The sequence below is a fragment of the Pithys albifrons genome, chromosome 3 (assembly GCF_047495875.1).
Source record: "Pithys albifrons albifrons isolate INPA30051 chromosome 3, PitAlb_v1, whole genome shotgun sequence".
In the NCBI taxonomy this organism is placed as follows: domain Eukaryota; kingdom Metazoa; phylum Chordata; class Aves; order Passeriformes; family Thamnophilidae; genus Pithys; species Pithys albifrons.
The window spans coordinates 30,800,036-30,823,353 of NC_092460.1; the positions used below are offsets into that span (position 1 = coordinate 30,800,036).

Genomic DNA, 23,318 nt, shown 5'->3' on the forward strand with positions numbered 1-23,318 from the left:
GCAAGAATGGTCCTGCTGTCAGCAGGAACCCAGACTCATTTTGTGGGACAGAAATCCATTGGGAGACTGAGGGAACATGGCCAGCAGGAGGGTGGCACAACAGGCGAGGTTAAGATAAAAAGGGACATCAAAGATGTAATGAGTGTCTGCCTGTCTGCAGGAAAGACCAGCAAGAGCAGCAATACAGCTCAAGTGAGGGGCAAAGGGAGAAGGAAATAACAGTAGGAGGTTGGCTGCCAGGAACAATCTGGGATGAAAGTTTGTCTCTGTGTGTTGTTTGTGATAGTCATTGTTGTTCTTGTATGGTCTTCCCTAATGTTTGTCTGCAGGATTTCTGGCTTTTTCTTTGCTACCTCTCTAGCTAAAAATGCCTTCGCTTCGCATGGATGGGAATCATTAGGAACATGTCAGTGTCTAACCAGTCAACAGAAGCCAAGTCAGTGAGGCAGTTGGGATTATTCCCACTCATATTGTTCTTCTTTGCTTCACTGACTGCCACAAGCAGAGCCAGCCCCCTTCTCTCCTGCAGCATGTGAAATTCCTTGTGGGGAAGTTACAGCTCCATGAGTTGAGCAATGCAAATTTCCCACCTGGCTGCTTAGCTGGGTTGCACCAGCAATTAGCAAGACTGGTGCTGTGGGCCATGAACATTAAGAGACAGATTTGATCCCAGACTCTGCCAAGAAGCTCAGAGCCAAAATACAGGATGAGGTGATGGCAGCAGAAGGCAGAGTCCTGTTGCTGAACTCTAAGGGCTTTCCCATTTCAAAGTGCAGTATAAATCCTGTATATATGGATGACCATTGTCTCCATTGAACTTTTACACCACTGGCTTTGTGACCATAAGCCTTCTTGCAGATTGGGTTTCCACTGGAGATGCCAAGGATCAGTTTAAGTGACAGGAAGAAACTCCATGGATGGCAGTAGGAGCTAACCCTGCTCCTTTAGAGAGGTGCTGATCAGACTGATTTAGCCAAACTCTGTAATTTCATAAAGCAGTTGCTCTTTTCCTTGCTGGCTTCTGCCTGTTAACAGTGGGGTTTCATTCTGGGGATTTGAATAGCTTCGTAATTGCATTTCCCACTTCTCCCAGTCTCACACAGTGGAGACTGGCATCCCAGAACAATGACCTTAAAATGTGTCCAGCAGCAGCCCAGCTCTAACAGGATTACATACCATTTTCCTTTGTGTGAGGTAATAGGGCTGAGATGAGAAAGATTTGTTTCTATTAGAGTAATGAGGGGAAATGATGGAGTCACAATTGGAGGGAACAGTATATTCATTCAGTTGCCTTTCACAGACTTTTTGAAGCCTGCCTTTGGCTCGCCTGTGGTGCTGAATAGGAAATCAGCAGAAAATCTCCTCTTTTCCAGCAATGGGAAAAGTTCTACACAAAACTTTTAAGTGCCAGGGCAGGTCTACTTTGGCAATGGACATGGGGATAGCACTGCTGAAACATCATGTCACAAGAGAGACTGGATGGGATCTGGGTACATTTGTGTAAAGAGCAGGATCAGATCCCAGACAGCTTTTTGGGAAGGGAGGATGTTCCACTGCATTTGTAGGAGAAAGTCCTTCCTAAGTGGAAGAAATGCAGATGAAAATCCTGCTTTTAAGGCAAAGGAAGCAGACTCCTCCCAGGAAGAGGGAGCAGTCTTCTAGAAGGGCTTGGAGGCATACTGAGCAGAAGGGCTAGAGTCTGAAACATCTGGGCAGGCTCTGTTCATATTTTCACATGATATTTCCACACTTTCAAGTAGGGAGACTGCTGCTTAGGTCAGAGTTAAAATGTGATTAAATGCAGCTGGCAAAGTGCTTACCTTATGATAACAGACCAGTGAAATTGTAACTCAATGTAGTTGAGAACAATTTCTAAGGCCCTGCTGGATTTAGTTACCATAACAGATTGGTTGATTCTTGGCATCACAGCACCAGTTAGTTGTAAGGAGACCCATGAACAATAGGCTACATCTCCAAGCCAGTCTTCCTTGCAGTTCTGGTGAAATTCCTTCTTGCCCCAATTGTGACTTACCAAAGTACTGAAATGAAAATATATGTTCTTGCTGGAAGATGTCCTTTGTGCTTGTTTTCTGTTTTTATATCTGGGAGGCTGGTAAGTAGATGGACAGATTTTGGACAGTTCTTTCAAATCAAACCTTCAAACACCCCTCTCCCCAGCTCTCTGAACTGCATAGATGTATGATACCCCCTAAGCAGCACATGGTTAAAACCCCAAATCTGATTTCATTTACCTCTGGAGATCTGCTCTCTCTGACTCTTCATGTGTCTTTACCTGAACTCTCTGTTTCCATTTAACATGAATTTGTTCTTTGTCCTATGAAGTCATGCTGGAAGGTGTTGGCACAAAAGAGCCATGAATCCTCTGCACAGTGACAGCATCAGGTGCCTCTTTGGCTCCCCACTGCCGTAGTGCAGGAGCATCTCTCCTCCCAGGACAGCTCTCACTTTGCTCTGGGGTCACTCTAGATCCTCTAACAGTTAAATCCTCTTGAGAAATCCCCGAGGCTTTGTTTGGGTAGTGGGTGAAATATTCCTTAAGTCTGAGACCTGGGAACTTAATGGGAACTGAACCACTCACCAAGTGGATGCTCCTTCTGGGCACTATTGAAGTATTTTGATAAACAGATGGAGAATGATGCTTTTCCACCAGTATCCCATCACTGTGTAAGCACTACAGTAAAACAACTGAGCTACTCAACATTTTGTCTGAACTTGTAAAAGACTGACCTTGCCTCGCAGAAAGAATGCAAATCCAGCTCATGAAATGGGAAATTAGCATTTCTGACTTAGGATTGCTGGCAGGATATTGGATTTAGAATCAGGAGGGCAGTGCTTTCTCTCAGCTTAGAACTACTCAGTGACTTTGGCTCAGGTGTGAAACATGATGATGATTCTAGTCTGTATCAATTCAGATTTATAACCTTCCACTTAAACAAGCATAACAACTCTGCTTAATTGGCCCCCAGTTATCAGTGTCAAGTGGATGCTCCTACAATTAGTGGACAATGGAGGATGAATTCTCCTCTGATTCTTAATGGAGAACACTCCAGGTCAATCTTAACAGGGTCTGGACATGCCAGTGCAAAGCAAGTCTCTATGCCCATGTCTGGGTGTTGTGTGCTCTCAGGATGATTGACATTACACAAAGCTGTTCAGTCTGATTTTCTTGCATTCTTGCTAAAGTCCTTCTCAACACTGGTTTTGAAAACACACAGGAGTTTGTGCAACATTTCTGCTTTGCTAGCACATCCTGTTTGTGTTTCTCATCTCATTTCTTTTCCTTATTGAGGTCACAGGCATGAAGAGAAAGCGTTTTTTTCTGCTTCTTAACAGCTCATCTACTTCTTAGTCTGCCCTCCCTGTAGACTTAATAATCCTGTTCCAGATAGTACGATTGGAGGTTGCCGGGATGCTGCAAACAGACAGGGAAGGGTCAGCAAAGTTCACATAAATATTCCCTTGGCTCACGGTTTTCAGAGTTTGGATTTTAGTCTGACATAAAGATGTGGGCGAGAAGTAATGTCTAGACACAGATTTGAACTCCTCCTAAGCTAGGGAGGGAGTAGATTCCTCATTTTTAATGGATGTTTTGTACAGGGAGGACTAGTAGCTTTAACTGCTTTGCAGGAGGTTGGGTCCAGAATCACAAAGATGTTTAGTGAATGTAGATTTAGGGAAAATATGAAAACAATTAGATTTATAAGCAAAAAATGTTTTAGAGAACATCCTTAACATCATAGTTACCAACAACCTTGGGAATCTCTTGCAGGGAGGTATAGTTGGCAATTCTTCTGGTACTATGACCTGGGAGGAATGGCTCTTTCTGGAAGCATCCAAAGAAACAGGTCAGTTTCAGATGCAGCGTCTCAGTGCCATAAAGGACATCCACCAGGACATTTTGGCACTATCTCCCACACAGACATTTCTCTGCTCCTCTCCAACAACTGGTGCAACCACTTTCAGGCAAGTGTGGAGAACATGATGGTGGGGAAGTAAAGTAAGGAATAGATGGGCACTTCAACAGGAAAAAAAACTATTTCTCGTGGAATCTGCAGTCTCTCTGTCACATGGTTGCTTTGTTTGCCCCTGTCAACACCTTTCTTCAGGAAGGTGGAAGATGCCAGGAGAGAGAGGCCAAAGAAAACTTGCCTGAAAACTGCAAAGATGCCCATCAGACACATGTTTTCTGAAAGCCTAAAGCTGTGTACAGCCATTGACCGGCCACGTGTTCTTCCAGTCCTTCCTTTTCCCCTGTTGCTTCTGTTGCTTACCTGGGTCCAGCCCTAGAGGAATTTGAACTTGGATTCAAGTACTCTTCTCCCACATGTGCTTGCTATTTCTTTGGCCATGGAAATATCTGTGAAAGAGGATCAATCACAGCCAACATTACTATTGTGGGAGCCACTTTCAAAGACCGTTGAGGTCAGTTAGTTGCATTAATGAGACAATTCACTCTTGACTTGTAGATGATCCTCATGTTCTCTCTCTCCTATATTGTTAAGATTTCCTTGCTTGTAACGTGGCAACTTCTTGGTACCAGGGGAATGCAACATAAATGCCTGCTGTATCATGTGTTTAATGTGTGCTAATGCCACAGAGATGCAAGAGAAGACACTATGCCAGCCTTGGAAATATTCCTGTACCTAGCACTGGAAAGTGGGCACAGACGGTTGATAAAATAATAGCAGATGGACTGTGGTGGAGCTCACACCATTCATCCTAATCCTCTCCTAATATCATCTGACCTGATCTGCATCAGTCAAGATGCACCCACTCCCAAAACTGAGCCATTCCAGACCTTCTGTGTACTAAGGTGTGTTCTGCTGAACTTGACAGGTCACTTCTAGGCCTTCTGTCCACAGGCTTATAATGGCTTACAAGGCAGAGACAGATAGGGGAAAGAGATGGAAAAAAGAGCCAATGAGAAAGAGAGACAGACCCATTCCAACAAATGTAACAGTGCTACGGTAAGAAAAACGAATGGTAAACCTGCTATACAGAGAGGAATGACAGGACAGAAGGAGCAGGAAAAGCAGGAAGATAAAAAATAATGTAAATGAAAGAAGAAACTGGAGGGAACAAGAGCATATGAGCAGGAGATAAATGAGCAGGTCCCTTGGCTGGAATAATCCTGATCATGCCAGCATTCTTTGGCAGTGACAGCAATGAGGCTGTGGCCTTTTATTACACATTTTCTTGTAGTGTGATCTCAATCCAAAGGCCTTTTGTCTTTTTTGTGCTCTGCAACACTAACTCACTCTTGTGAAGGTTCATCTTCTGACCATCCCCATGGGACAGGCTGTGTTCTCAAATACAATAAGCTCTTCTTTTGAAAAAACATCTCTGCAGCAGAATTCCTTCTTCTGCATGTGGCCCTGGCAGGCTTTCATATGGTTCAGGAAGAACTGGAGAGTCTGAGATGCTGAGGAGGAGCACACTGTACAGGTGCTCAGGCCACTCTATTTGGGTTCTGCAAACAGCTAGGTAGCTGAGGGTGTGGGTGTAAAAAGGTTGGGAGATTTTGGGGACTGTCAGCTCACCTTTTCAAAAACTGCAGAAGAGCTGGAGGCTTCTCCATTTTCTGTGAGGAAACATCACGCTGAAGAAAAGCATCAAGGCATAAACAGGACCTGAGTTCAGTGAGATTTCTCTTTGCAGCTGAGGAGCCTAACTCTGGCCCTGCCAACTGGAAATGTGTTCTAGTAATTTTTAGCCATCTCTGACTATCACCTTGGTTCTTCAACACATAGATTGTATCATCATCCCACTGGGAATTGTATTTGCCTGATGACTGGAGTTGTGTGTCACCTTTGTCATACCCCATACTGCTATGCTGCTGCTTTCCTCCAAACAGGTCATGATGCTTTTATTATAGCCTGTGCATCTGGGTTGACTGCAATCTCTCTCATTCCATCTTTTGGAGAGAGAGGGAAGATGGGGATAGGCTGCCCTATGTACACATTGCTGGTACTCTTTTGCATGTCTTTCAGGGTGACTGACAAATGTAACAGATTCCTGTGGTCTCACAGAGTACACTAATGTGAGAGTGGCAGGTCAAGATATACAAAACTGGATGGTGCAGTAATGATGTTGTGAGAAGTGTGACTGTGTTGTTGCAGCACAACTGGATCTGATGTTATAGATTGTCTTAAAATGAAGCATATTGGGCTAGATCCTCCACTGACTTTGGTGCAGTCCACTGGCATAAAGCCACTTAGCACCAGCCAGAGTACTGCTCAACAACACAGTAGGAATGGTTGTGTCTAGGCAAACTTCAGTTTTTCTTAGTGATCTTGTCCCAGAAATTCTATGTCTGAGTATGGAAAATAGGAATGGGAATTATTTTTGTTCCTCATAGGTATGTGAAGTTTAAGTGCCCTGGGGGAATATGAGCTTGTAGGACCAAATGTGTGAGCTGCTAAGTCATCCTGTTTTCCAAATGGGAGTGAAAAAAGATAGAAAAAGGAATGACACCTCAGGGAAGAGAAGCGATGTGAAGTAGATCAGAGTGTGAGTGAAGCAGCAGGGACAAAACAGGTTAAAACCTGGAAAAGTGGAACTTTGTGCCTACTGTGTAAGGCTGTGGGGGTGGTCACTGGGTTGGCCAAAGGAAGAAGGAATGCTAACCTTGCTATTTCTATCTTGGTCTTCAGCCAAAGGTCCACACAAACCCCTAGACTGGAACACAATGGCAAAGTTAAAATCTGGATCATGTCTGATTTCCTAAAGCTGGTTAATGGTGTTTGTACTGTCTGTATTGAGGAGGATGGTGATTTGAGGCTATATTACTCTTTATGTTGAGGAGAACTAGGCTTCCTTCTGCTTGGTTTGACAGAAGCAGTGTCTTTCTACTGACCTGCAGGGATCACAAGAGATTAAATAGTTGAGATACTTGAGAATAGAAATAAAATTTTTCTGAGTTACACAAAGATCTTGCTGTGAAGTGACTCACTCACTGCCTTCAGAAATCAATTACTCTGATCCCTTAGGATGGAACCCAGAGGTACAGTCCAGTGTAGGGTCTGTCACAACAGGTGGAAAAAGAAGACCAGAAAAGCCCTTGCCTAGGTCTGTCAAAGCCAAGAGTGTGTCCCTCACCCAGCTCACAGGCAGCTGGATTAGGAGAGCAATGGGCTGAGGGGATATGCAAGGTTTCCTTGCCTTGTAGAGACTCTGCTGCCTCCAAGTCCTGAATTCATCTCATTTTAGCAGTGAAGTTCTATCTTCTGCATGATTGCACCGGCAGGCTTTTGTCAGCGAATTTGGTGATGTTCAAACCTGCCTCAGGGATGAGGAGCCAAGAGATCTGAGTTGAAGTGGCAGAAAGACTGCTGCTGAGAAGCCAAGTTTCTCTTTCCCGGGGTGCTGAGCAGGCAGTTACACTAATGCAGGATGCCATCTGTTGTTTCCTTCTCTAAAAGGTCGTGTTTACCAAACATTGCAAAGGCAAGAGAGGTCCAGGGTTAAAGTAAAAGTAATTAAACCCCAAGACCAGGGCCTGATATGCCTTCAGTGTGCACCTGGTGCTTTTCACACCTCAGTGATAAGCACAGGTTTGAGACAGCCACAAGTAACCCCCTCTGCAGTGACAGTCTGTGGAACCTCCTCTCCTTGTGGAACCTGCAGAGAGAGACAGAACCAGCCTGGGGTGTCAAGTCCCAAGGTATGACAGGCAGCTCAGAAAGGGGCTCTACTTCCTAAGCTGAGGCTTGTGCTCCTGAAGGTGGTGAAACAGGAGCCATGGCCATCAAGAGAAGAGGAAAAGGATATGCTAGAGAGGTGGCCCAAGTGCCATTCTTGGGCATCACTCAGACATCAGCACTATAAGAATAAAAATTGTGACAACCACACCACCCAGCACAGCCAGCCTTGCACCATGAACACCACTTTCTCATACAGCGGGAGATGCCCTTGCTGTTCCAAGTTACCCTCTGGAAAAGCCTGTCTGTCCCCATGGAAAAACAGAAATCCTAGTTCTCTGGTGGCTGAAGTCTGTCATGGAAAGCCAGGCCCTCAACAGGCAGCCAGCCCAGACCAAGACCTGGACAATCATCTTTGCACCACGGGGATATGGGGTGCTTCAGAAGAGTTCAATTCCTGTAGTCCTGTTCTGTACCAAAAATAAACAACACCACAACAATGTGGGAATTACACAGCACATGGGATCAAGTTTAAATACCAAATCTGAAATGAAGGTCCTGACTTTGGCATGTTGGTCCCCGTGGGACAGGAGGCATTTGCTAGTGTTATTACACTTTCTGTCTGCTTAATGTGCATCTCACCAAAACCACTTTAAGCAATGTTGAAAAGATGTTGCATGGTTCAGTCTGTGCTAAAGAATGTTAAATTTAATTGATTTCCAATATATTTACTGTACCCTACTGTCAAATCTATTTTGCAGGTGTGTGCGCCAGCCTTTTTATGAAACAAGTAATATATTCTGGGATGGGTAATGAGCTCAGCTAATTACCATTAATTCCTCTTGGGTAAAACTAGTGTGAGAAGATGGCTTGATGCCACTACTTTGCAAGGTGTTATGTGAATGTAGACAAAATCATAATCTTGTTCCTCTATTTGTCTTTGTTGGAGGAGACTGAGAAAGCTGCAGCTTGGCTGGCAGGGGATGATTTGCCAAGATCAAGTTCCAAGTTCCCTGCCTCTCTGGCAAGAGAGACTTTTGCCTTCCATCAGTTTCAGCATGCTCCCAGAGAGCATTGCCTCCAAGTCACCCTAGAACCTCAACCTAAAAGCAAATCAAAAGCAATTCTTTTGCACTCAGACTTCCTACACATCAGAAATCTCTGAACCTTGAAAAGATCCCACAATACATTATCAAACCTGTCTCAGCCATTTTTTTCCATTGAATTCTGATGAACCCATTCACCATATGTCATGGGTGTCCTCAGGGAACACTGAAATGAAATAAACTGGAAAGGCACTTTGGACCCTGCTAAGTCGGCAGTTGATTTATTTTTTTTCCTGAGTAGTGAAGCTCAGAAAAGACAGGGGGAGCACAAGTTCTTGCAGACTTGAGGTTGGGACTCCAGTCTATTGGCATTAGCTGGTGACCTCCTTTTCTCTATATGGCACTTGGTAAGGGTTTTGTATTCTGATATCTGTGAAACTTTGAAGCCTTGTGTGACTCTCAATCCATGATAATATTAATCACTTATGGCAATTTAAGAGCAGCATATGTGCAATAACTGACTGATCCTCTGTGAAATGGATTAATAAATTTTTGTGGTCTTTCATAATGAGTCCATGTAGTCTTTGCCTCAGTTACAGGTCGCAATCCTGCTCATTGACCTCGAATACCATGAAGAAGGCATTTGGTAAGTTATACATGGGAAACAGGAATGTGGTCTTCTCAAAAAGGAGGAGGTGACATCAGCCTCTGTAGTACTTTTGTAACACCTCACAGCCATAGCTTCCTTCTGTACAATTAGTTGGACCTTTTTGCATAATCATTACACCTGGAAACAGGGCAACTCAACATCCTCTTCTTGGGTGACTGGTTTCTTAAACCAGTCACCAAATCCAGAGGTGCCATTGCTAATTACTCTGATATTGCTCTTATTTATCTGAAAAAGTCTTTCTTCTTGGAGGAGAGGAGTAAAGAGATGCATTTTGTGCCACAACCACATGGGAGCTCCTTAGCTCTGGAGTGATCAGTGAGAAAGCTCAGGTGTAATTTCTTACAGCAGTAACAAACTATCCTTGAGAAGAGTAGCTCTTCTGGCCCTTGAGCGCTGTTTAGTTGCTCAGCTATCCTGTAAACACTTTTCTGAGAGCTCTGGAAATTACTCTTAGACCATGAACTGATTCCGTTATTTGACAGCGGTGTAATGGAATTCAATGTCCAGAGCATCCAACTTGTGTGTTCCTGCCTGCAGGTCTAGCTTGAAATTGTCTTGAAATATTTGAGGGAAAGGGGCTGCATGTTATTTCTCAAGTCATCAATTATGGGAATGTTTAATCCTGATAGTCAAGGTCCAACAGACAACAATGGTTCATCTCCACAGCTGTCAGTCAGAAGCACAGATCCTTGCTGAGCTGGAAACATGTATTTCCAGAAGCAAAGAAGTGATGAGGAGTATGTAAGGAAGGGCACCAGCCTCATGGTTTAGCGAGTGAAAAGTAGTCAAATCTCTCCCAGGACAGACAGTGATGCAACAGCTCTGTACAGACATGGGGAGCTGATACTACTAGAAATGGATACATGAGTTTCTCTGGCCTGATAATTTAGTATCCCTGACTCGGTCTTTACATTTCCAAAGCATCAGGAAGGGAGAAAAAAGAAGTCATAAAAACCCCTCTACATAATACCATTTCTCCTCTATCATCTCCCTTCATCCTTCCCTTACTCTAATACTTACATAAAATCTTCCTGAGAAACCTGCACATAAAAGCTGAGTATCAGTCTTATTTACTTGTGCTAAATAAAAATATTTATGGATGCCAGCTGAATTGTCTCAGTGAGAGATTTCTCACCACCCTATGTTCTTGAAGGAAACACCAGGATTCTGCTCAGAACCCTGATATCCCTGTTTTGAAATGCTAGGCTGGTGATATTATTTTATACCTGCCCTGTAGTCACTATTTTTGTTAACAAACCTGGTTGGTGACTGCAGCAGGCATGTACAAGTCAGCAGTGCAAAAGAACAGGAGATACCTGAAACATGAGGGGGTTTTTTTGTTGGTTTTTTTCTTTACAGCAGGTGAAATCTATTTGTAATAATGATGTTTAGTCATGTAGGAACATCTAGGAAGAAAAGGACAGCTGAATATTGTCTTACTTTTTTAACCTGATTTTTAAATTATTTACATTATTATTACAACTTTCAATGAAAGAGAATACAAAGAAATTACAAACCTTCCCTATAGGATCATATGACTGGCAGAAAATTGTTTAATTTATCATGCAAGAGTGGCTGTAAAAGCTGTGAAAAATAGCAGTATGTGATACCTTAGGACAGCAAGTAAAGAACACTGATTGCAGTTGAAACTGCAGGGGTGATGCTGGGATACAGAACTAGATTAACCTACTTGGAGTTTGGCCGGAACTTTGGGATTCACACCTTAGACTCTGCGTGGGACTTTTAATTATTACAAGTGGTTAGACAAGTTTTCTCATCCAAGAAACACAATCTGCAATAGCTCCATTTCCTTCCTACTTCCCACAGCCAGGGAGGTTGATTGCTTACTCACCAAGGGAAAACAAGTGGATCCCTGTAATTTGCTTAATAATGTTTTCCCCAGAGATCTTCCATACTATAGTGTCTATTCTTGACCTACTTACTTTCCTTACTGTTGGGGTGGGTTTTGTTATTGTAATTATAATAGCTCCTGAGCTTTCATTTATTAACAAAACCTGTGTTCTGCCAATGCAAATCAAGTGTGTCACTCAGGACAGAGGGAAAAAAATCAGGACTGTCAAGTTTTTAGCCTGTATTTCACTGCAGCATCAGTTTTGATCTTTAGCAGTGTATTTTATTTCTTATTGAGGACTTCATCAGTTACTGCTACTGGAAAACAAAAAATAGGCCTCCCCAAAACACTTTCACAGAAACAGATTCAAGATGGGAGTAAAACTGGGAGTAAAACTTACAGGGTGGTGAGTGGAACCATAGGGCCATAATGATAACATTCAGATTGCTGAGCAAACTCAGTTGTTACCCATTTTTTTCCACTTCTTATAAGTCACTGAAGTACACCAGCTGAAAAATTTCCCGGGTTTGCCCAAAGGTGAAGTAGGTCTTTTTTTCCAATTTTTTTCACACTAAGTAAAGCTGGTTCAGCCATTTTTTATAGGTTTTTTCCCACAACAGAACATGCAGAAACTATTCCCAATTCAGCAAGAGTATTTTCTATTGTGTTCTGAACAGCACAACAGCCAAACCAGCACGGGGTTAAAAAGTTTATATTTAGCATAAAAACATCTAGCTGAAAAATGCCTTTGAGTGCTTCAGTGGAATCTGATTTTGATTTGACCGAATTTTGACCCTCTGAAAATTCCACGCTTAAGCACAATCAACTCTGTATGGGTGTATTCACTGGGCTCAGAGCATACACAGAGGAGAAAGGCAAGGTTGGTGTGTATGTATGGTTATCTTATGTCTATCTTAGCACTGTACCTTCAGGGGCTTCACTTAGAGCAGTGCCAAGGCTGACAGTGCTCCTCACACATCTGTGACTGAATGCATGCACTTAGTGCTTGCAGTCTTAGGGCCCTCCTGGGCCTTGAGGAATAACCTAAATGCCCAGTGAGGTTAAAGGGGGCTTCTGACCATTTTGGAGTGGTTCGATGCCCTCTGACTCATTGGCCAGCCCAGCCATCGGTGGATAGGTCCATGGGGATGAAGCAGGTCCCAGGTCAAGCTGGGGAGTCAGTCTACAGGATCCAGATCAAGTGGATCTATGGCCACATAAAGGGGAAAGCTGTGGCAGGGCTGGAGAGCAGTGTTCTTACACTGTGGCTGGGGCACAGATTGATGGCTCTAGGCTTGCTGAAAAGGGGAAGCTGTGCAGGGGATATTTGTGGGAACCCCAGGTGAGACGGGTCAGGCTGTAAATGATAAGGCTTTCCAGAAAGCCTGGGGAATCTTCGTGCCTGGAGATACTCAAGAGTTGCCTGGAGAAGGCCCAAATCAACATTATCTGTCTTTGAAAATGGCCCTGCTTTGAGCAGAGAGTTGGGAATAGAGACCTCCAGCCTTCCTCCCAGCCTAGGTTATTGTGTGATCCCACAAACCCTGCTGGTTTTACTGCTATTTTAGCAGTGCATGCAGGATGTCCTGTCACTGTGAATGTTATGCACTCAGGCTCTACACTGTGTGTGACACAAACCCAATAAATAGTGTGCACCTACCAGAGGCGACGTGCTCCTAACAGAGCAAGGGGACCAAATGCTGCAAAATCTTACTCACATAGTTCATGTTCTACCATGAGCAGCCAGTGAAGGTCCACAGAAAAACAGAGCTGAGCATATGTGCAAACATTTAGAGAACCATCATGTCAGGGAATATTTGCTGGCATTTAGAGACCATTTATGCTCCAAGGGAAGTCAACTGGCTCTCTAGCCTACTGCCTCAGGCCCTGATCTACCCTAAAGAAGGTCTGCATAGCACACTCTGCACTGTGGCCTTGACTCAGCAGAGCAATTTGGGATGTGTGTCTTGCTGAATCAGAGCTTATCTATCTAGAAGAAATTGCTTTATAGGGCAGAGTCCAGTTCCCACTGAAATACTCAGGAGGCTTTTGACACGCACTTCAATGAAAACGTGATCAAATCTGTGTCACCTGGTTATCCCTTGAGCTGAGGATAAAAATTACTGCTCTGCTGGTTAAAATGAGAATGTATAGAACAGAGGCTATCAATAAAAATGTTACAGTGAAAGTTTTAAGTGAAAAATCTTTTATTAAGAGTTCCTGCAATGTGGATGAGCATGGAACAGAAGGAGTTAAAAATGGCTACATACTTTAGGAGTATATCTTTAGGTGCAGAAAATGGTGTAGTATCAGGAATAGAACAATGAAAACTTTTATAAGGTGTACAACCTAAAAGAATATTTTTATGCCCCATTTTAATGGTGGTATTTCCTGATTGATGAGTATGCAAAGATGGCATTTAATATGCTTTGACAAAGTTGGTTATAAAGCATTTATGTAAGAGACTGGTTTCTTCTGTGAATTGATTTTTTGAATCTAACTGGTGACTACATGCTAATATATAAAAGGAGAAGATTTCTGCCTTTAAATCTTTCATCTTTCTTAGTTCTGAAGTTGCGGTTCTGTCTCTGCCTCATTAGATTTGCAGCCCTCTTAGAAAATACGGGATTATTTCTCAATTTGATTGTTAAATCTGTTGAACAGAAGAGCTGCCACTAGAGAGAATAAACTTCCTAAAGTACCAGTAAGTGTGAAAAAGTGCTCTGAAGCTTAGGGGGCAAAGTCTATTTACAGTTAGAAGACGATCTCTTAAGTGCTCACAGCACTTTTGAAAATGAGACTTAAATGCTTCTAGGTAATTTGGGCACTATAGAAAATCATATTTGATTTCCCTGGTTTTGCTCTGACATCAACACCAATCATGAAATGATTTATTATCTGGATGACAGCAGAACTAGTTGTATGTGGAGCAAATCCAAGAGAAAGAAATATGATTCAGAAATGAATTAAATAATTTAATGGTGTTTAAATATGGGAGGCATCCCTGGTTTCAGTGGAATTAAATGCATTGGTTCTGTAGTAATTATTTCCAAACTAGACGTTGCTCTCAGCTAAATACTCACTCCTTGGAAGCCAATGGAGCTGTGTTTGATGGACATGGTGCAGTAGAAGCCAGAGTCCATGCAGGCTTGCACGGTCTTGGAAATCATAAATTATTCCTCTGTAGCCACTGGAAGCAGGCTAATGTAACAATTAACAAACACTCTCATGGTTCAAATAGTCCCCCAGAATACCAAAATCTTGTTTGAAATTGGATGATTTTGGAATAGACTTGGCAAGAAGGGTTAACTACAGAATTCCTCAGCACTTCAATGGATCAGCCATATGCTAATCCCATCCTGCCTGGAGCAAGATGTCAGCTCTCTTAGAGTGCACTGTTGTCAGGCCCTGGTTTCACACAATTGCTGCTGTGGCTGACAAGAGAAAAGAGTGTTTTCCTTTCTCCACAAGATCTCAGTGGCGCAGCAATTTGTGGGTCATAAAGAGAAGGCTTCTTTTACCGAAGCTCTGCAGTCTGCTATGCCTGTATTGCAGGCGTACTTTAAAGAGTCGGGATCGCAGGGCTGCCTGGCTCTGTTGCCTCTTTATACTCTCAGCTCTCCAGGAGTTCCTCAGGAAACTCTGCAACATTCAGCTGCCCCTGCCGATTTCCCACATGCCCTTAGAAACTACGAGGGAAAACAGCTTGCTTGGAGTCCAGGCTCCATGCCAGATGGGACTTGGGATATGCAGAGAGATGCTGATCAATAGGCAGCAAGGGCACAGGGGTGACCGCCAGCTGCTCCAGAGGGCAGGAGAGGTGTCCATAGGCCATGACCCCCTCCTTGGCTCCCCATCTCCTCCAACTGCAGCACCTGGAGCAGAGGCAGCCAAACAGCTCCAGAAGTCACAGGACTGGTTGGTACGTGGGTGCCTGCTCTTAGAGAGGGAGGCATCAGAGCTTTGGCTGCATCAACCTTATCTGACACTGAGGGAAAACCCTCACAGCCCAGGCTCCCCAAACCTGTAAAATGCAGCTCAGGGAATGAGTATAGCGAACAACCACAAACATAATCATAAACCAAATATAATAAAAACAAATAAAAAAAGCGAAACGTTGCGTTTTGTTCACAGTGACGATCCCAGCGGTTCCACAAGCAAGAAAGCCGGGTGTGAAACGGAGGATCCGAAGGAGGCCGGCAGACAGAGTGGCCAGGAAGGCAGGTCCGACACCCTGACGCTAAAAGCCCAGCATGCGGAGCTCCAAGAAGAGCAGGCAGCGGGGTGTTCCCCACTGGTGCAGAAGGCGAGCCTCCACCACACGGGCTCCCCAGTGCGAGTGCAGCGCAGCAAAGGGGCAGCCTCGTGTTCCCACGCGGCTGCCTCCGATTATGAGCTCTCCCTTGACCTAAAGAATAAACAGGTACCAAGGCTTCCTCCTCAGGCTGTGGGAGAAGGGGATGGGGCGGGTGGGACTGCATTCACACTGTGGTGGGACATCTTTCAGCAAATACTTCAGCCTTTTGTTCAGCTTGAGCTTTTGCCCTGCTTGAACTGGCCTTTGGCTATGTGGGGCTGACAGAGGCTGATTGAGGAAGTATCTTCCCCACCTCTGACTGTGTCACCCTTGCACCCAAACCTGCTGGTCTCTGCTTCTCATTCCCTGGGTTCTGTGGTCCCAAATGGACCTAGAAACCCAGTTGTGAGTGTAGTCTTAGAGACAGGTTGCAGGCAGCCAAGAGCTGCTGCAAGCAAAGATGCTGCCTTGCTCACAGGCGTGCAGTGCCTGTAGGGCTCCCAGCAATTGGTTGTCCCATATATCTGCCTCATGGGAAAGGTCTCCAAGAACCATCTTGCCATCTTGGATCACACAGGGCAGGCCTCAGTGCACTTCTGCGTTAGCATGAGGGGTTTATTCAGAGAGTGTCCTGCACAGCATCTACCATGATGTTTCTGTATTTCTGCCATCACTGCCTTCAATCCAGCAGGTGAAAAGACAGGCAGGTTAGCTAGGCTGAGGGGAAATGATTCAGTTCTAGAAGTTGCAAGCCTTGCCTTCTGTGCCTGAGGCTACAGTCTAGCTCCAGAGCACACGTGTGCCCATCTCTAGCTGCATCTCCTGGTGGACTCCCAGCAGGGGACAGTGGGACAGGGGCTAACAGCATCTGGCCTCCTCCCTCAAAGCTAATGACGTGGAACATGCCCTCCCCACTGCGCGTCTCTGCAGATTACAGTCCACAAGAGCTGTTGTGCAAAACAGAACCTAAATAATAATTTCTGTCTTTTCTCTGGTATGGCAGCTCAACCAGAGGCTGTTGGATATGCAGACCCTGCAGCATGTGAGGTGAGGAGGACAAGCAAACACTAGTGACAGTGTCCAGATTACATTCAGTGGGAGAATTCAATGGGAGTGGTGCCATTGCAGCTGAAGGGTCTCAACTAATGAGGTTTCCATAGAAGAAGCTGCTGCTTCTAGGACATCTCTCTGCCACTTCCCTTAAGGCTGCTGTCCCTAAACATATATGTCAGATCAATGGCTCAGTAAATTTCTAAACAAAAGAGAGACCTTGGCTCTTTAGCTCTGTCTTTCTCAAAATACTGCATATTCAACGCAGACAGAATTCTTGCTTCACACCAGGAAAAGAAACAAGAGAGTCTAATTAACTGGCTTCACAAACTAGTGTGGCATATCCTCAGGGTGGGCCAGCTCTTGACTGCTATATATGGACTTAGCCTCCTCGATGTCCTAGAGCTGCTCTGGTTTGTCCTGAGTGTCTGTCCTATGTTATTTTAGCTTTAAGGTCATGTTGTCCTATCACTGTTCTTGCAGCAGAGACCAAACCTGCCCTGGATGCATGTGAGACAGAGACATGTTAGCTGACTTTTCATTAATTTCTAGTGCCTTGCAGGACTGACCTTGCATGGATCTAGACTGTCTCATAGGTGAAACCACTTTTCCCACAGCAAAGGGAGTTTACAGTATGTGTGCCTCTCCAGCCTGATGGATACCCTCAGTGAATTGCCTCCAGCTCTGGAAGGGAAGATTTTCAGGAGGTGAAGGGTGTTAATTCTCCAATTCTTGCACTCTAGTATGTGTTTTTATAGGTATTGCTATCAATTTATTTGTCAGGTAGTTCTGTTAAATGGGAATAAGAGTGATAGTACCCACACAGCACTGACCCAGTAGAACCCTAGTCATACCACAATTATAAAATAAATCACAAAATACATTACTAGAACTTACAGTAAGGAAAACAGACGGAAGGAAACAGTTTTAGTCTCACAGTGCAACTGAAGTCACATTTACCTTTTGGGAGAGGACTGAGCGCTCGTGAGGAAGGAGGGTAGAGTACAGCCTCCTCTGCAAGGCTTGGACCAGGCATGTTGCAGGGTTGGTGAGTGGCTTCATGGCTCTCCTTGCTTTCTATCCCATGAAACAGAGATGGCTGACAGTGCACAGAGCTGAAGTACACTATGCCGGGAGGCTGGAATGGAGGCTCAAGTGCTAAAGTTCTCCTGTGCTTAGACTCTGTTGAATGTTGGGAAAATGGAAGGGATCACAGGAGAAAGGAGCATGCTTTCTGTCATAGACACTTTGCCAATGAAGGCTATCAGTGAAGGACTGTGCTGAAGGGCTATGCTGAGGGGTGGCAGATTTCCCATGGATTAAGGAAAATATCCCATTAACACATGGCTCTTGTAGCAATGTTCTTCCATTGTGAAAGGCTGGAGGGAGAAGCATTGAGATAGAGTGACAGAGAACATGTATGTCTTTTTTTTTTCCTTTTTTTTTTTGCAATGCATTCATTCCCTGGAGTGACTCAGATTCTGGCCCCGAGCCTGATGCTCTTCCTGCTAACATGGTGGCACATGGCCATGCTAAGTGGCAACCTGGGTGGAAAACCAGAGCTAACTGAGAATAAGATCAGGCCAATTCTCTCCTGGCAGATTTATGAATTTGTGCCTATGGGCAACAAAGCCACGGGGCATGCACCTCAAATGTTTGGCCATATTCAGGCCTGGCACTTTGGCTTGCCTTAGGCTGACCTTGTTAAAGCTCCCATCATGTGTAAGCCCTCATGGCAATGAATATTTCCCAGTAATTTCTAATTCAGCCACAAGGCCTGAATTGCTCAGAATGAGTGTTCATTTTGAGGCCCAGAAATGTATTAAGCTAATTATTCTTTGAACTCCCCCCCCCCCCCCCCCCCCCCATCCCTCTCCTGCTTTTCCTTTTCTTTTGGCGCAGGCTGTCGGATCATTCCCCAGAGAAGAGTAGCTTTAAGTAGGCAATTACTTGTGATTCATAGGGTTTATTAGGAGTGAGAGAAGGCCAATCATGTCTGGCCTTTCTCGCCTCTCAAATGGGAAGAGAAGGTTCCTCCAGCCAGCCAGACATACATCTCCATTACCTGTGACTGCTGTGGTGCTAATGGATGTCCTTTCCTCCTCTCTAGAGGAGGAACACAGGCCACAGCTGTGTGAAATCCTTAATTCCTTTGGACTATCAGTTAGCTTGACCTGATAGCAAATGTGTACATCTCAGACCTCAGTAACTGGCTGGGCTACATCACAGAGAGAAAGACAGGGACCCACTCCTACAAAGCAAGGGTGGGGAGTACACTTGTCTGTAGGGGTCCTGCATCTGGCTTTGCCAGTCTTCTCAGACATCCTTTGGAACAGTCCCTGTTATCCCAGCCGCAAGATATTGTAGGATTCAGCTTGCTTTTAACAGGGCCAGATGGCAGTGGACACATGCAGAACCCATCCTTACTCCCCTGGTATGAGCTGGAAAACAGACTAGTTTGGGAGTTTTCTCACTTCAGATCTTGTTCTGCTCCTTAATGCCTTAGCCCTTTGGGAGGACTGAGATTATGGACTGTGAAAAGCTGGTGATGTTTTTTATCAAGGTACTGATAGATTGCACCCTTCCTTTAGACTTTCAGAAATATGTCTCCTCAGTAGTTATTAAAGTCTGCCTTTTTGGGAACTGTCCTTGCTAGAGATAAACTGACCTTTTACTTCAGATTAGCAATGACATCTTGTCTTGGCGTCTAATAAAATTAGAGCATATGAATTTCCTGTTTTCAGAATGGCTGTCACCTCCTTGGAAACCTCAGGTAATTGTAAGGCTCTTGCTTCTGCTTTATTTTGCATTTTACTATTATTCTTTCCCTCAGACAACTGTGCCTACCCCTCCCATTTGTTCCTCTTTCCCTCCCAACACAATTAGCTGTACATTTTCATTAACAAAATCATTATTTTAAATGCTCACGGTCAGCTGTCTGTAATAACTGTCTGGGTCGGGCCTTTGCAGGTTACAGTTTTGATTTGCATTTTTCTGCATGAACCTTCCTCCTGAAGAGAAGGGCCAAGGGATAGCTCAGTCTCTTTCCAGGCAGACTAACTTTAAAGATATGTTACAGGAGTGCTGGTTTTATGGTGGGACTTAATGTGGTCATTTTGAAGAGGAAGACAAAGAACCCCAGCAAAACACTTCTGCTTGCTATTCAGAATCTCTTTTCGTGCCTTTATTCCTCTTTTCTGCCACATCAGACTCTGGGGATAAGCAGAGTCCTTATTTATCCAAAAAGCTGGAGAGCAAAGCATACAGAAAACAGAAGCCTACTTTATGTTTGAGCACAAGGCAGAGGGTCCCTTCATGTCCCTTCACTACTTCATGTTCAGAGAGGGAAATACGAAAGGATGTGTTCCCCTCCGCACTCCCTTCCATAAATGGCAGCCTCCCATCCAGTGCAGTAGGATCCCTAGACAGACCTCTTGCTGCTTCTGTGGTCCCTCTCTTCTTGTCATCTCCCTAGGTCATATTATCTTTCTCTACTTCCAGAGGAGTTAGTATTGGAAAGATTCCAGAGGTGATTTCCACATCTCACATCTATCAGACCAGGCCCTCACTTGTACCTAGGTCACTAATGGCTGGTTTTATCTGTACTTTAGGTAATGCTAAAAAAAAGAAGCAGATGATATGACATGACTCTGTGAGCTGGGGCTCATGCCTCAGTCTCACTCTGACTACAAAACCAATTTGCACTTAAATGCAGATCTTGTATGAGTGCTGTTCTTCATCCTGTGACTACTGGGCCAAAAAGGCATGACAAGGAGCAAGTGCTGTCTGTCTGGGGATGAGGATGCAGTCAGTAAGCTCATCCTTTGGTTCTGCTAATGACCTCATACCACACGAATGATGCAGTGAACCCTCTGTTAGTTCAGGCTTGACTTAACCAGAACTTCATCTTTTTTTGGCTTTTCCACATGTGCACACATGCATATAAACACTACATTCTGCACCTGCACTCTGCCCTATGAAATGCCAACAATGTAGAGTTTAGCTTATAGTTCAACCAAAACCTCAGTGATGGTAGAGTTCATCCTTCTTTTTTCTTCAACCCTATCTCCAGCATCATCTTCACACTGTCCCCCTTCTTCTCTGTCAGTCACTCACTGGAACAAAATCATCTCCTGTAGCATGTTAGGGAAAGCCCAGCTGCAGAGAAAGAGTGAGGGGATTATCAGGAAGTATTAATTCTAGACTACAGAAGAGAAAGGGTCATACACATCTGCTTTGTTGAAGCCAGCTGAGATGGCACTTCAGCTGTGTGTATGTATTTACATATGTGCTTCTTACCAGCTCAGGTAAATCCTCCTGCTACTTGTACTTAATATCTTATATCAACATTTAAAATTCAGATTTTTTTACCTTTCAAAACTGAGAGGTTTTTTTTGAGTACTGCTCTTTTCACTGCTGCCTGACACCTTAAAAACTCAGATATCAGAAAAGAAGATACTTTGGGATTGAGAGTGCTTTTCAAAAGATACAAACTCAGAACAAATACAGTCTTGAGAACTTATATGGAAAGCTGATGTTTCTCACTATCTGCTATTATCCAGACATCATTTTCTGCATTTAAAAATTAAATTTTCTTCCCTTTTTCTGATTAATACATCCTTTCCCTGGGAGTATTTCCGAAGGTGACTAAGGAAGGGAGGAGCTTTAATGGTATTCTGAGACAAGAGATAATGTTTAACATTACCAGAGCACTGCTGAGCAGGAAAGCAGGAACACACATAGCTGGAATATTGTATTTGCAGAGATGACCTTGCCCTAAAGGCCATCAGAAATGGGTCTGCAAGGGAAGAGCACCTGCAGACTCCAGCTTGTATGACTGGCATTCTAGAAAGAGGCACAATCATGTTACAGCTGTGAGGAAATTCATAGTGTGCTAGTGCTTTAGCAGCCATGCCCAAAGGGGAACCTTCTGTTGAGATCACAGGCACGGCATTGCCCTGAAAGCAATTCAGCTAATTCAGTGTTAGAAGTTCCTTTGGCACTCATTAGAGACTAATCAGTATAGGAACAGAGGTAACAAAAAGCCATCAGAAGTCAATTCGCAAGAAATAACACCTCATCTCTATGTCTTTCAGATCGAAATGCTAGAGCACAAATACGGTGGTCACCTGGTGTCTCGCAGGGCAGCTTGCACCATCCAAACCGCTTTCCGGCAGTACCAGCTCAGCAAGAACTTTGAGAAGATCCGCAACTCGCTGCTGGAGAGCCGCATGCCACGCCGCATCTCCCTGAGGAAAGTCCGGGTCCAGAACTCAGAGAGCTTCTCCGCGGAGAAAGCCCTGGTGGAGGGGTACAATTTTGTGGGCATCCCATTGGTGAGGTCCCCATCTTTGCCAGCCACCATCAGTGGGGCACTGACTGAGCTGGAGGACTCCTTCACGGAACAAGTCCAGTCCCTGGCCAAATCTATTGATGATGCCCTCAGCACCTGGAGCCTGAAGACCATGTGCTCAATGCAAGATGGGAGCTCATACCAGATAAGAGAGACATTCAGTGCTAGCTCAATGCAGCCTAACCAAGACCTAGAAGCTGAGTTGCAGGATAAGGAGAAAGAGGAAGGTCTCCTTCCAGATACTCTACCCAAAAGCAGCAGCACTCTCATGATGGCGTTTCGAGATGTCACAGTCCAGATCGACAACAAGAACATCTCTGTCTCATCGTCTACCTCGGTGTCCATGGCAAACTGCCTCAGCAGCAATGACCAGGCTGGGCTCTCTCAAGCTACCAAGGCTGAAGAAAGCCCAGGAGAAGGTGAGGGAGAAGCCAGTGAACCTCTGGCTGCCCCAGAGAGCTCACCGGAGTCCAGTGCTCTCCAGAACAGCCACACTTTCACCGAGGTGAATGTCAGTACTAATGGCATGGGAGACAGCAGTGCTGAGCCTGATCAGATGGCAGTGCAGAAGCTCCAGTTTGATGCTGGCAATGAGACAGGGCAAAGCAAAGGCTCTGAGTCTGAGAATGCAGACAACTCAGAGCAGCTGAGCAGCAGCAGCACCTCCACTTCAGCCAAGTCAGCCTCTGAGGTGTCCTCAAAAGAAGCCCTGCAGGCCATGATCCTCAGCCTCCCCAGGTACCACTGCGAGAATCCAGCAAGCTGCAAGTCCCCCACACTTTCCACAGACACCATGAGGAAGCGCCTCTACCGCATTGGACTGAACCTCTTCAATATGTAAGTGACTCTTCCTCTGTCATGTTTCCCAGCCCCTTTCATGCCTTACAGGAACAAGTGATGACAGACTGTAGGTCTAGATCCATCTCTGGGGAAGGTCTTTCATATTCAAGGGCATGACCATCTGGGTATGCAATGAAGAACACAGGTTGGTTGCCCAGAAGCCTTCTCTCTTTATGCTCCCAAGTACCATCCTGATCTTCTGTCTAACAGAGGAACCAGCCCACTGCTCCATGACTAGTGCCCATGCCCTCAGAATTCACTGAACCTTCAGTCCCAGTTGCTATCCATTTGGCATTCACCAGCTGAGCCTGGGATCTAGGCTCCTGCCCCACTGTGTTGCAAAGGAACAAACATAGCTAGGACTGCAAACCTAACCCTGGTTACTTAAGCTGGGACAATTACAAGTAAAGACAGAGAGAGATGGAGGTAAAGCTGAGCTTAGCTAGCCCAGCATGAGTCATAATGACAAAATTACATTTCTGGCTGTTATTTTCCTTCAGATATTTGGGTAGATTTTCACCTCAGAGAGCAGGTCTAGTCATGTCAGTC

The 23,318-nt window shown here is 44.7% G+C and overlaps 1 protein-coding gene across 4 annotated transcripts in view; it reads left to right on the top strand.

The window, feature by feature from the left end:
• The window catches only part of IQSEC3 (IQ motif and Sec7 domain ArfGEF 3), a 103,458-nt gene that overhangs the window by 46,851 nt on the left and 33,289 nt on the right, over positions 1-23,318 (top strand). For all 4 annotated transcript variants that reach the window (XM_071551214.1, XM_071551217.1, XM_071551216.1 and 1 more), the window contains exons 3-4: positions 15,364-15,652; positions 21,673-22,766. In XM_071551214.1, the coding sequence (XP_071407315.1) occupies positions 15,364-15,652; positions 21,673-22,766 (1,383 nt within the window). The remainder of the gene's footprint in view (positions 1-15,363; positions 15,653-21,672; positions 22,767-23,318) is intronic.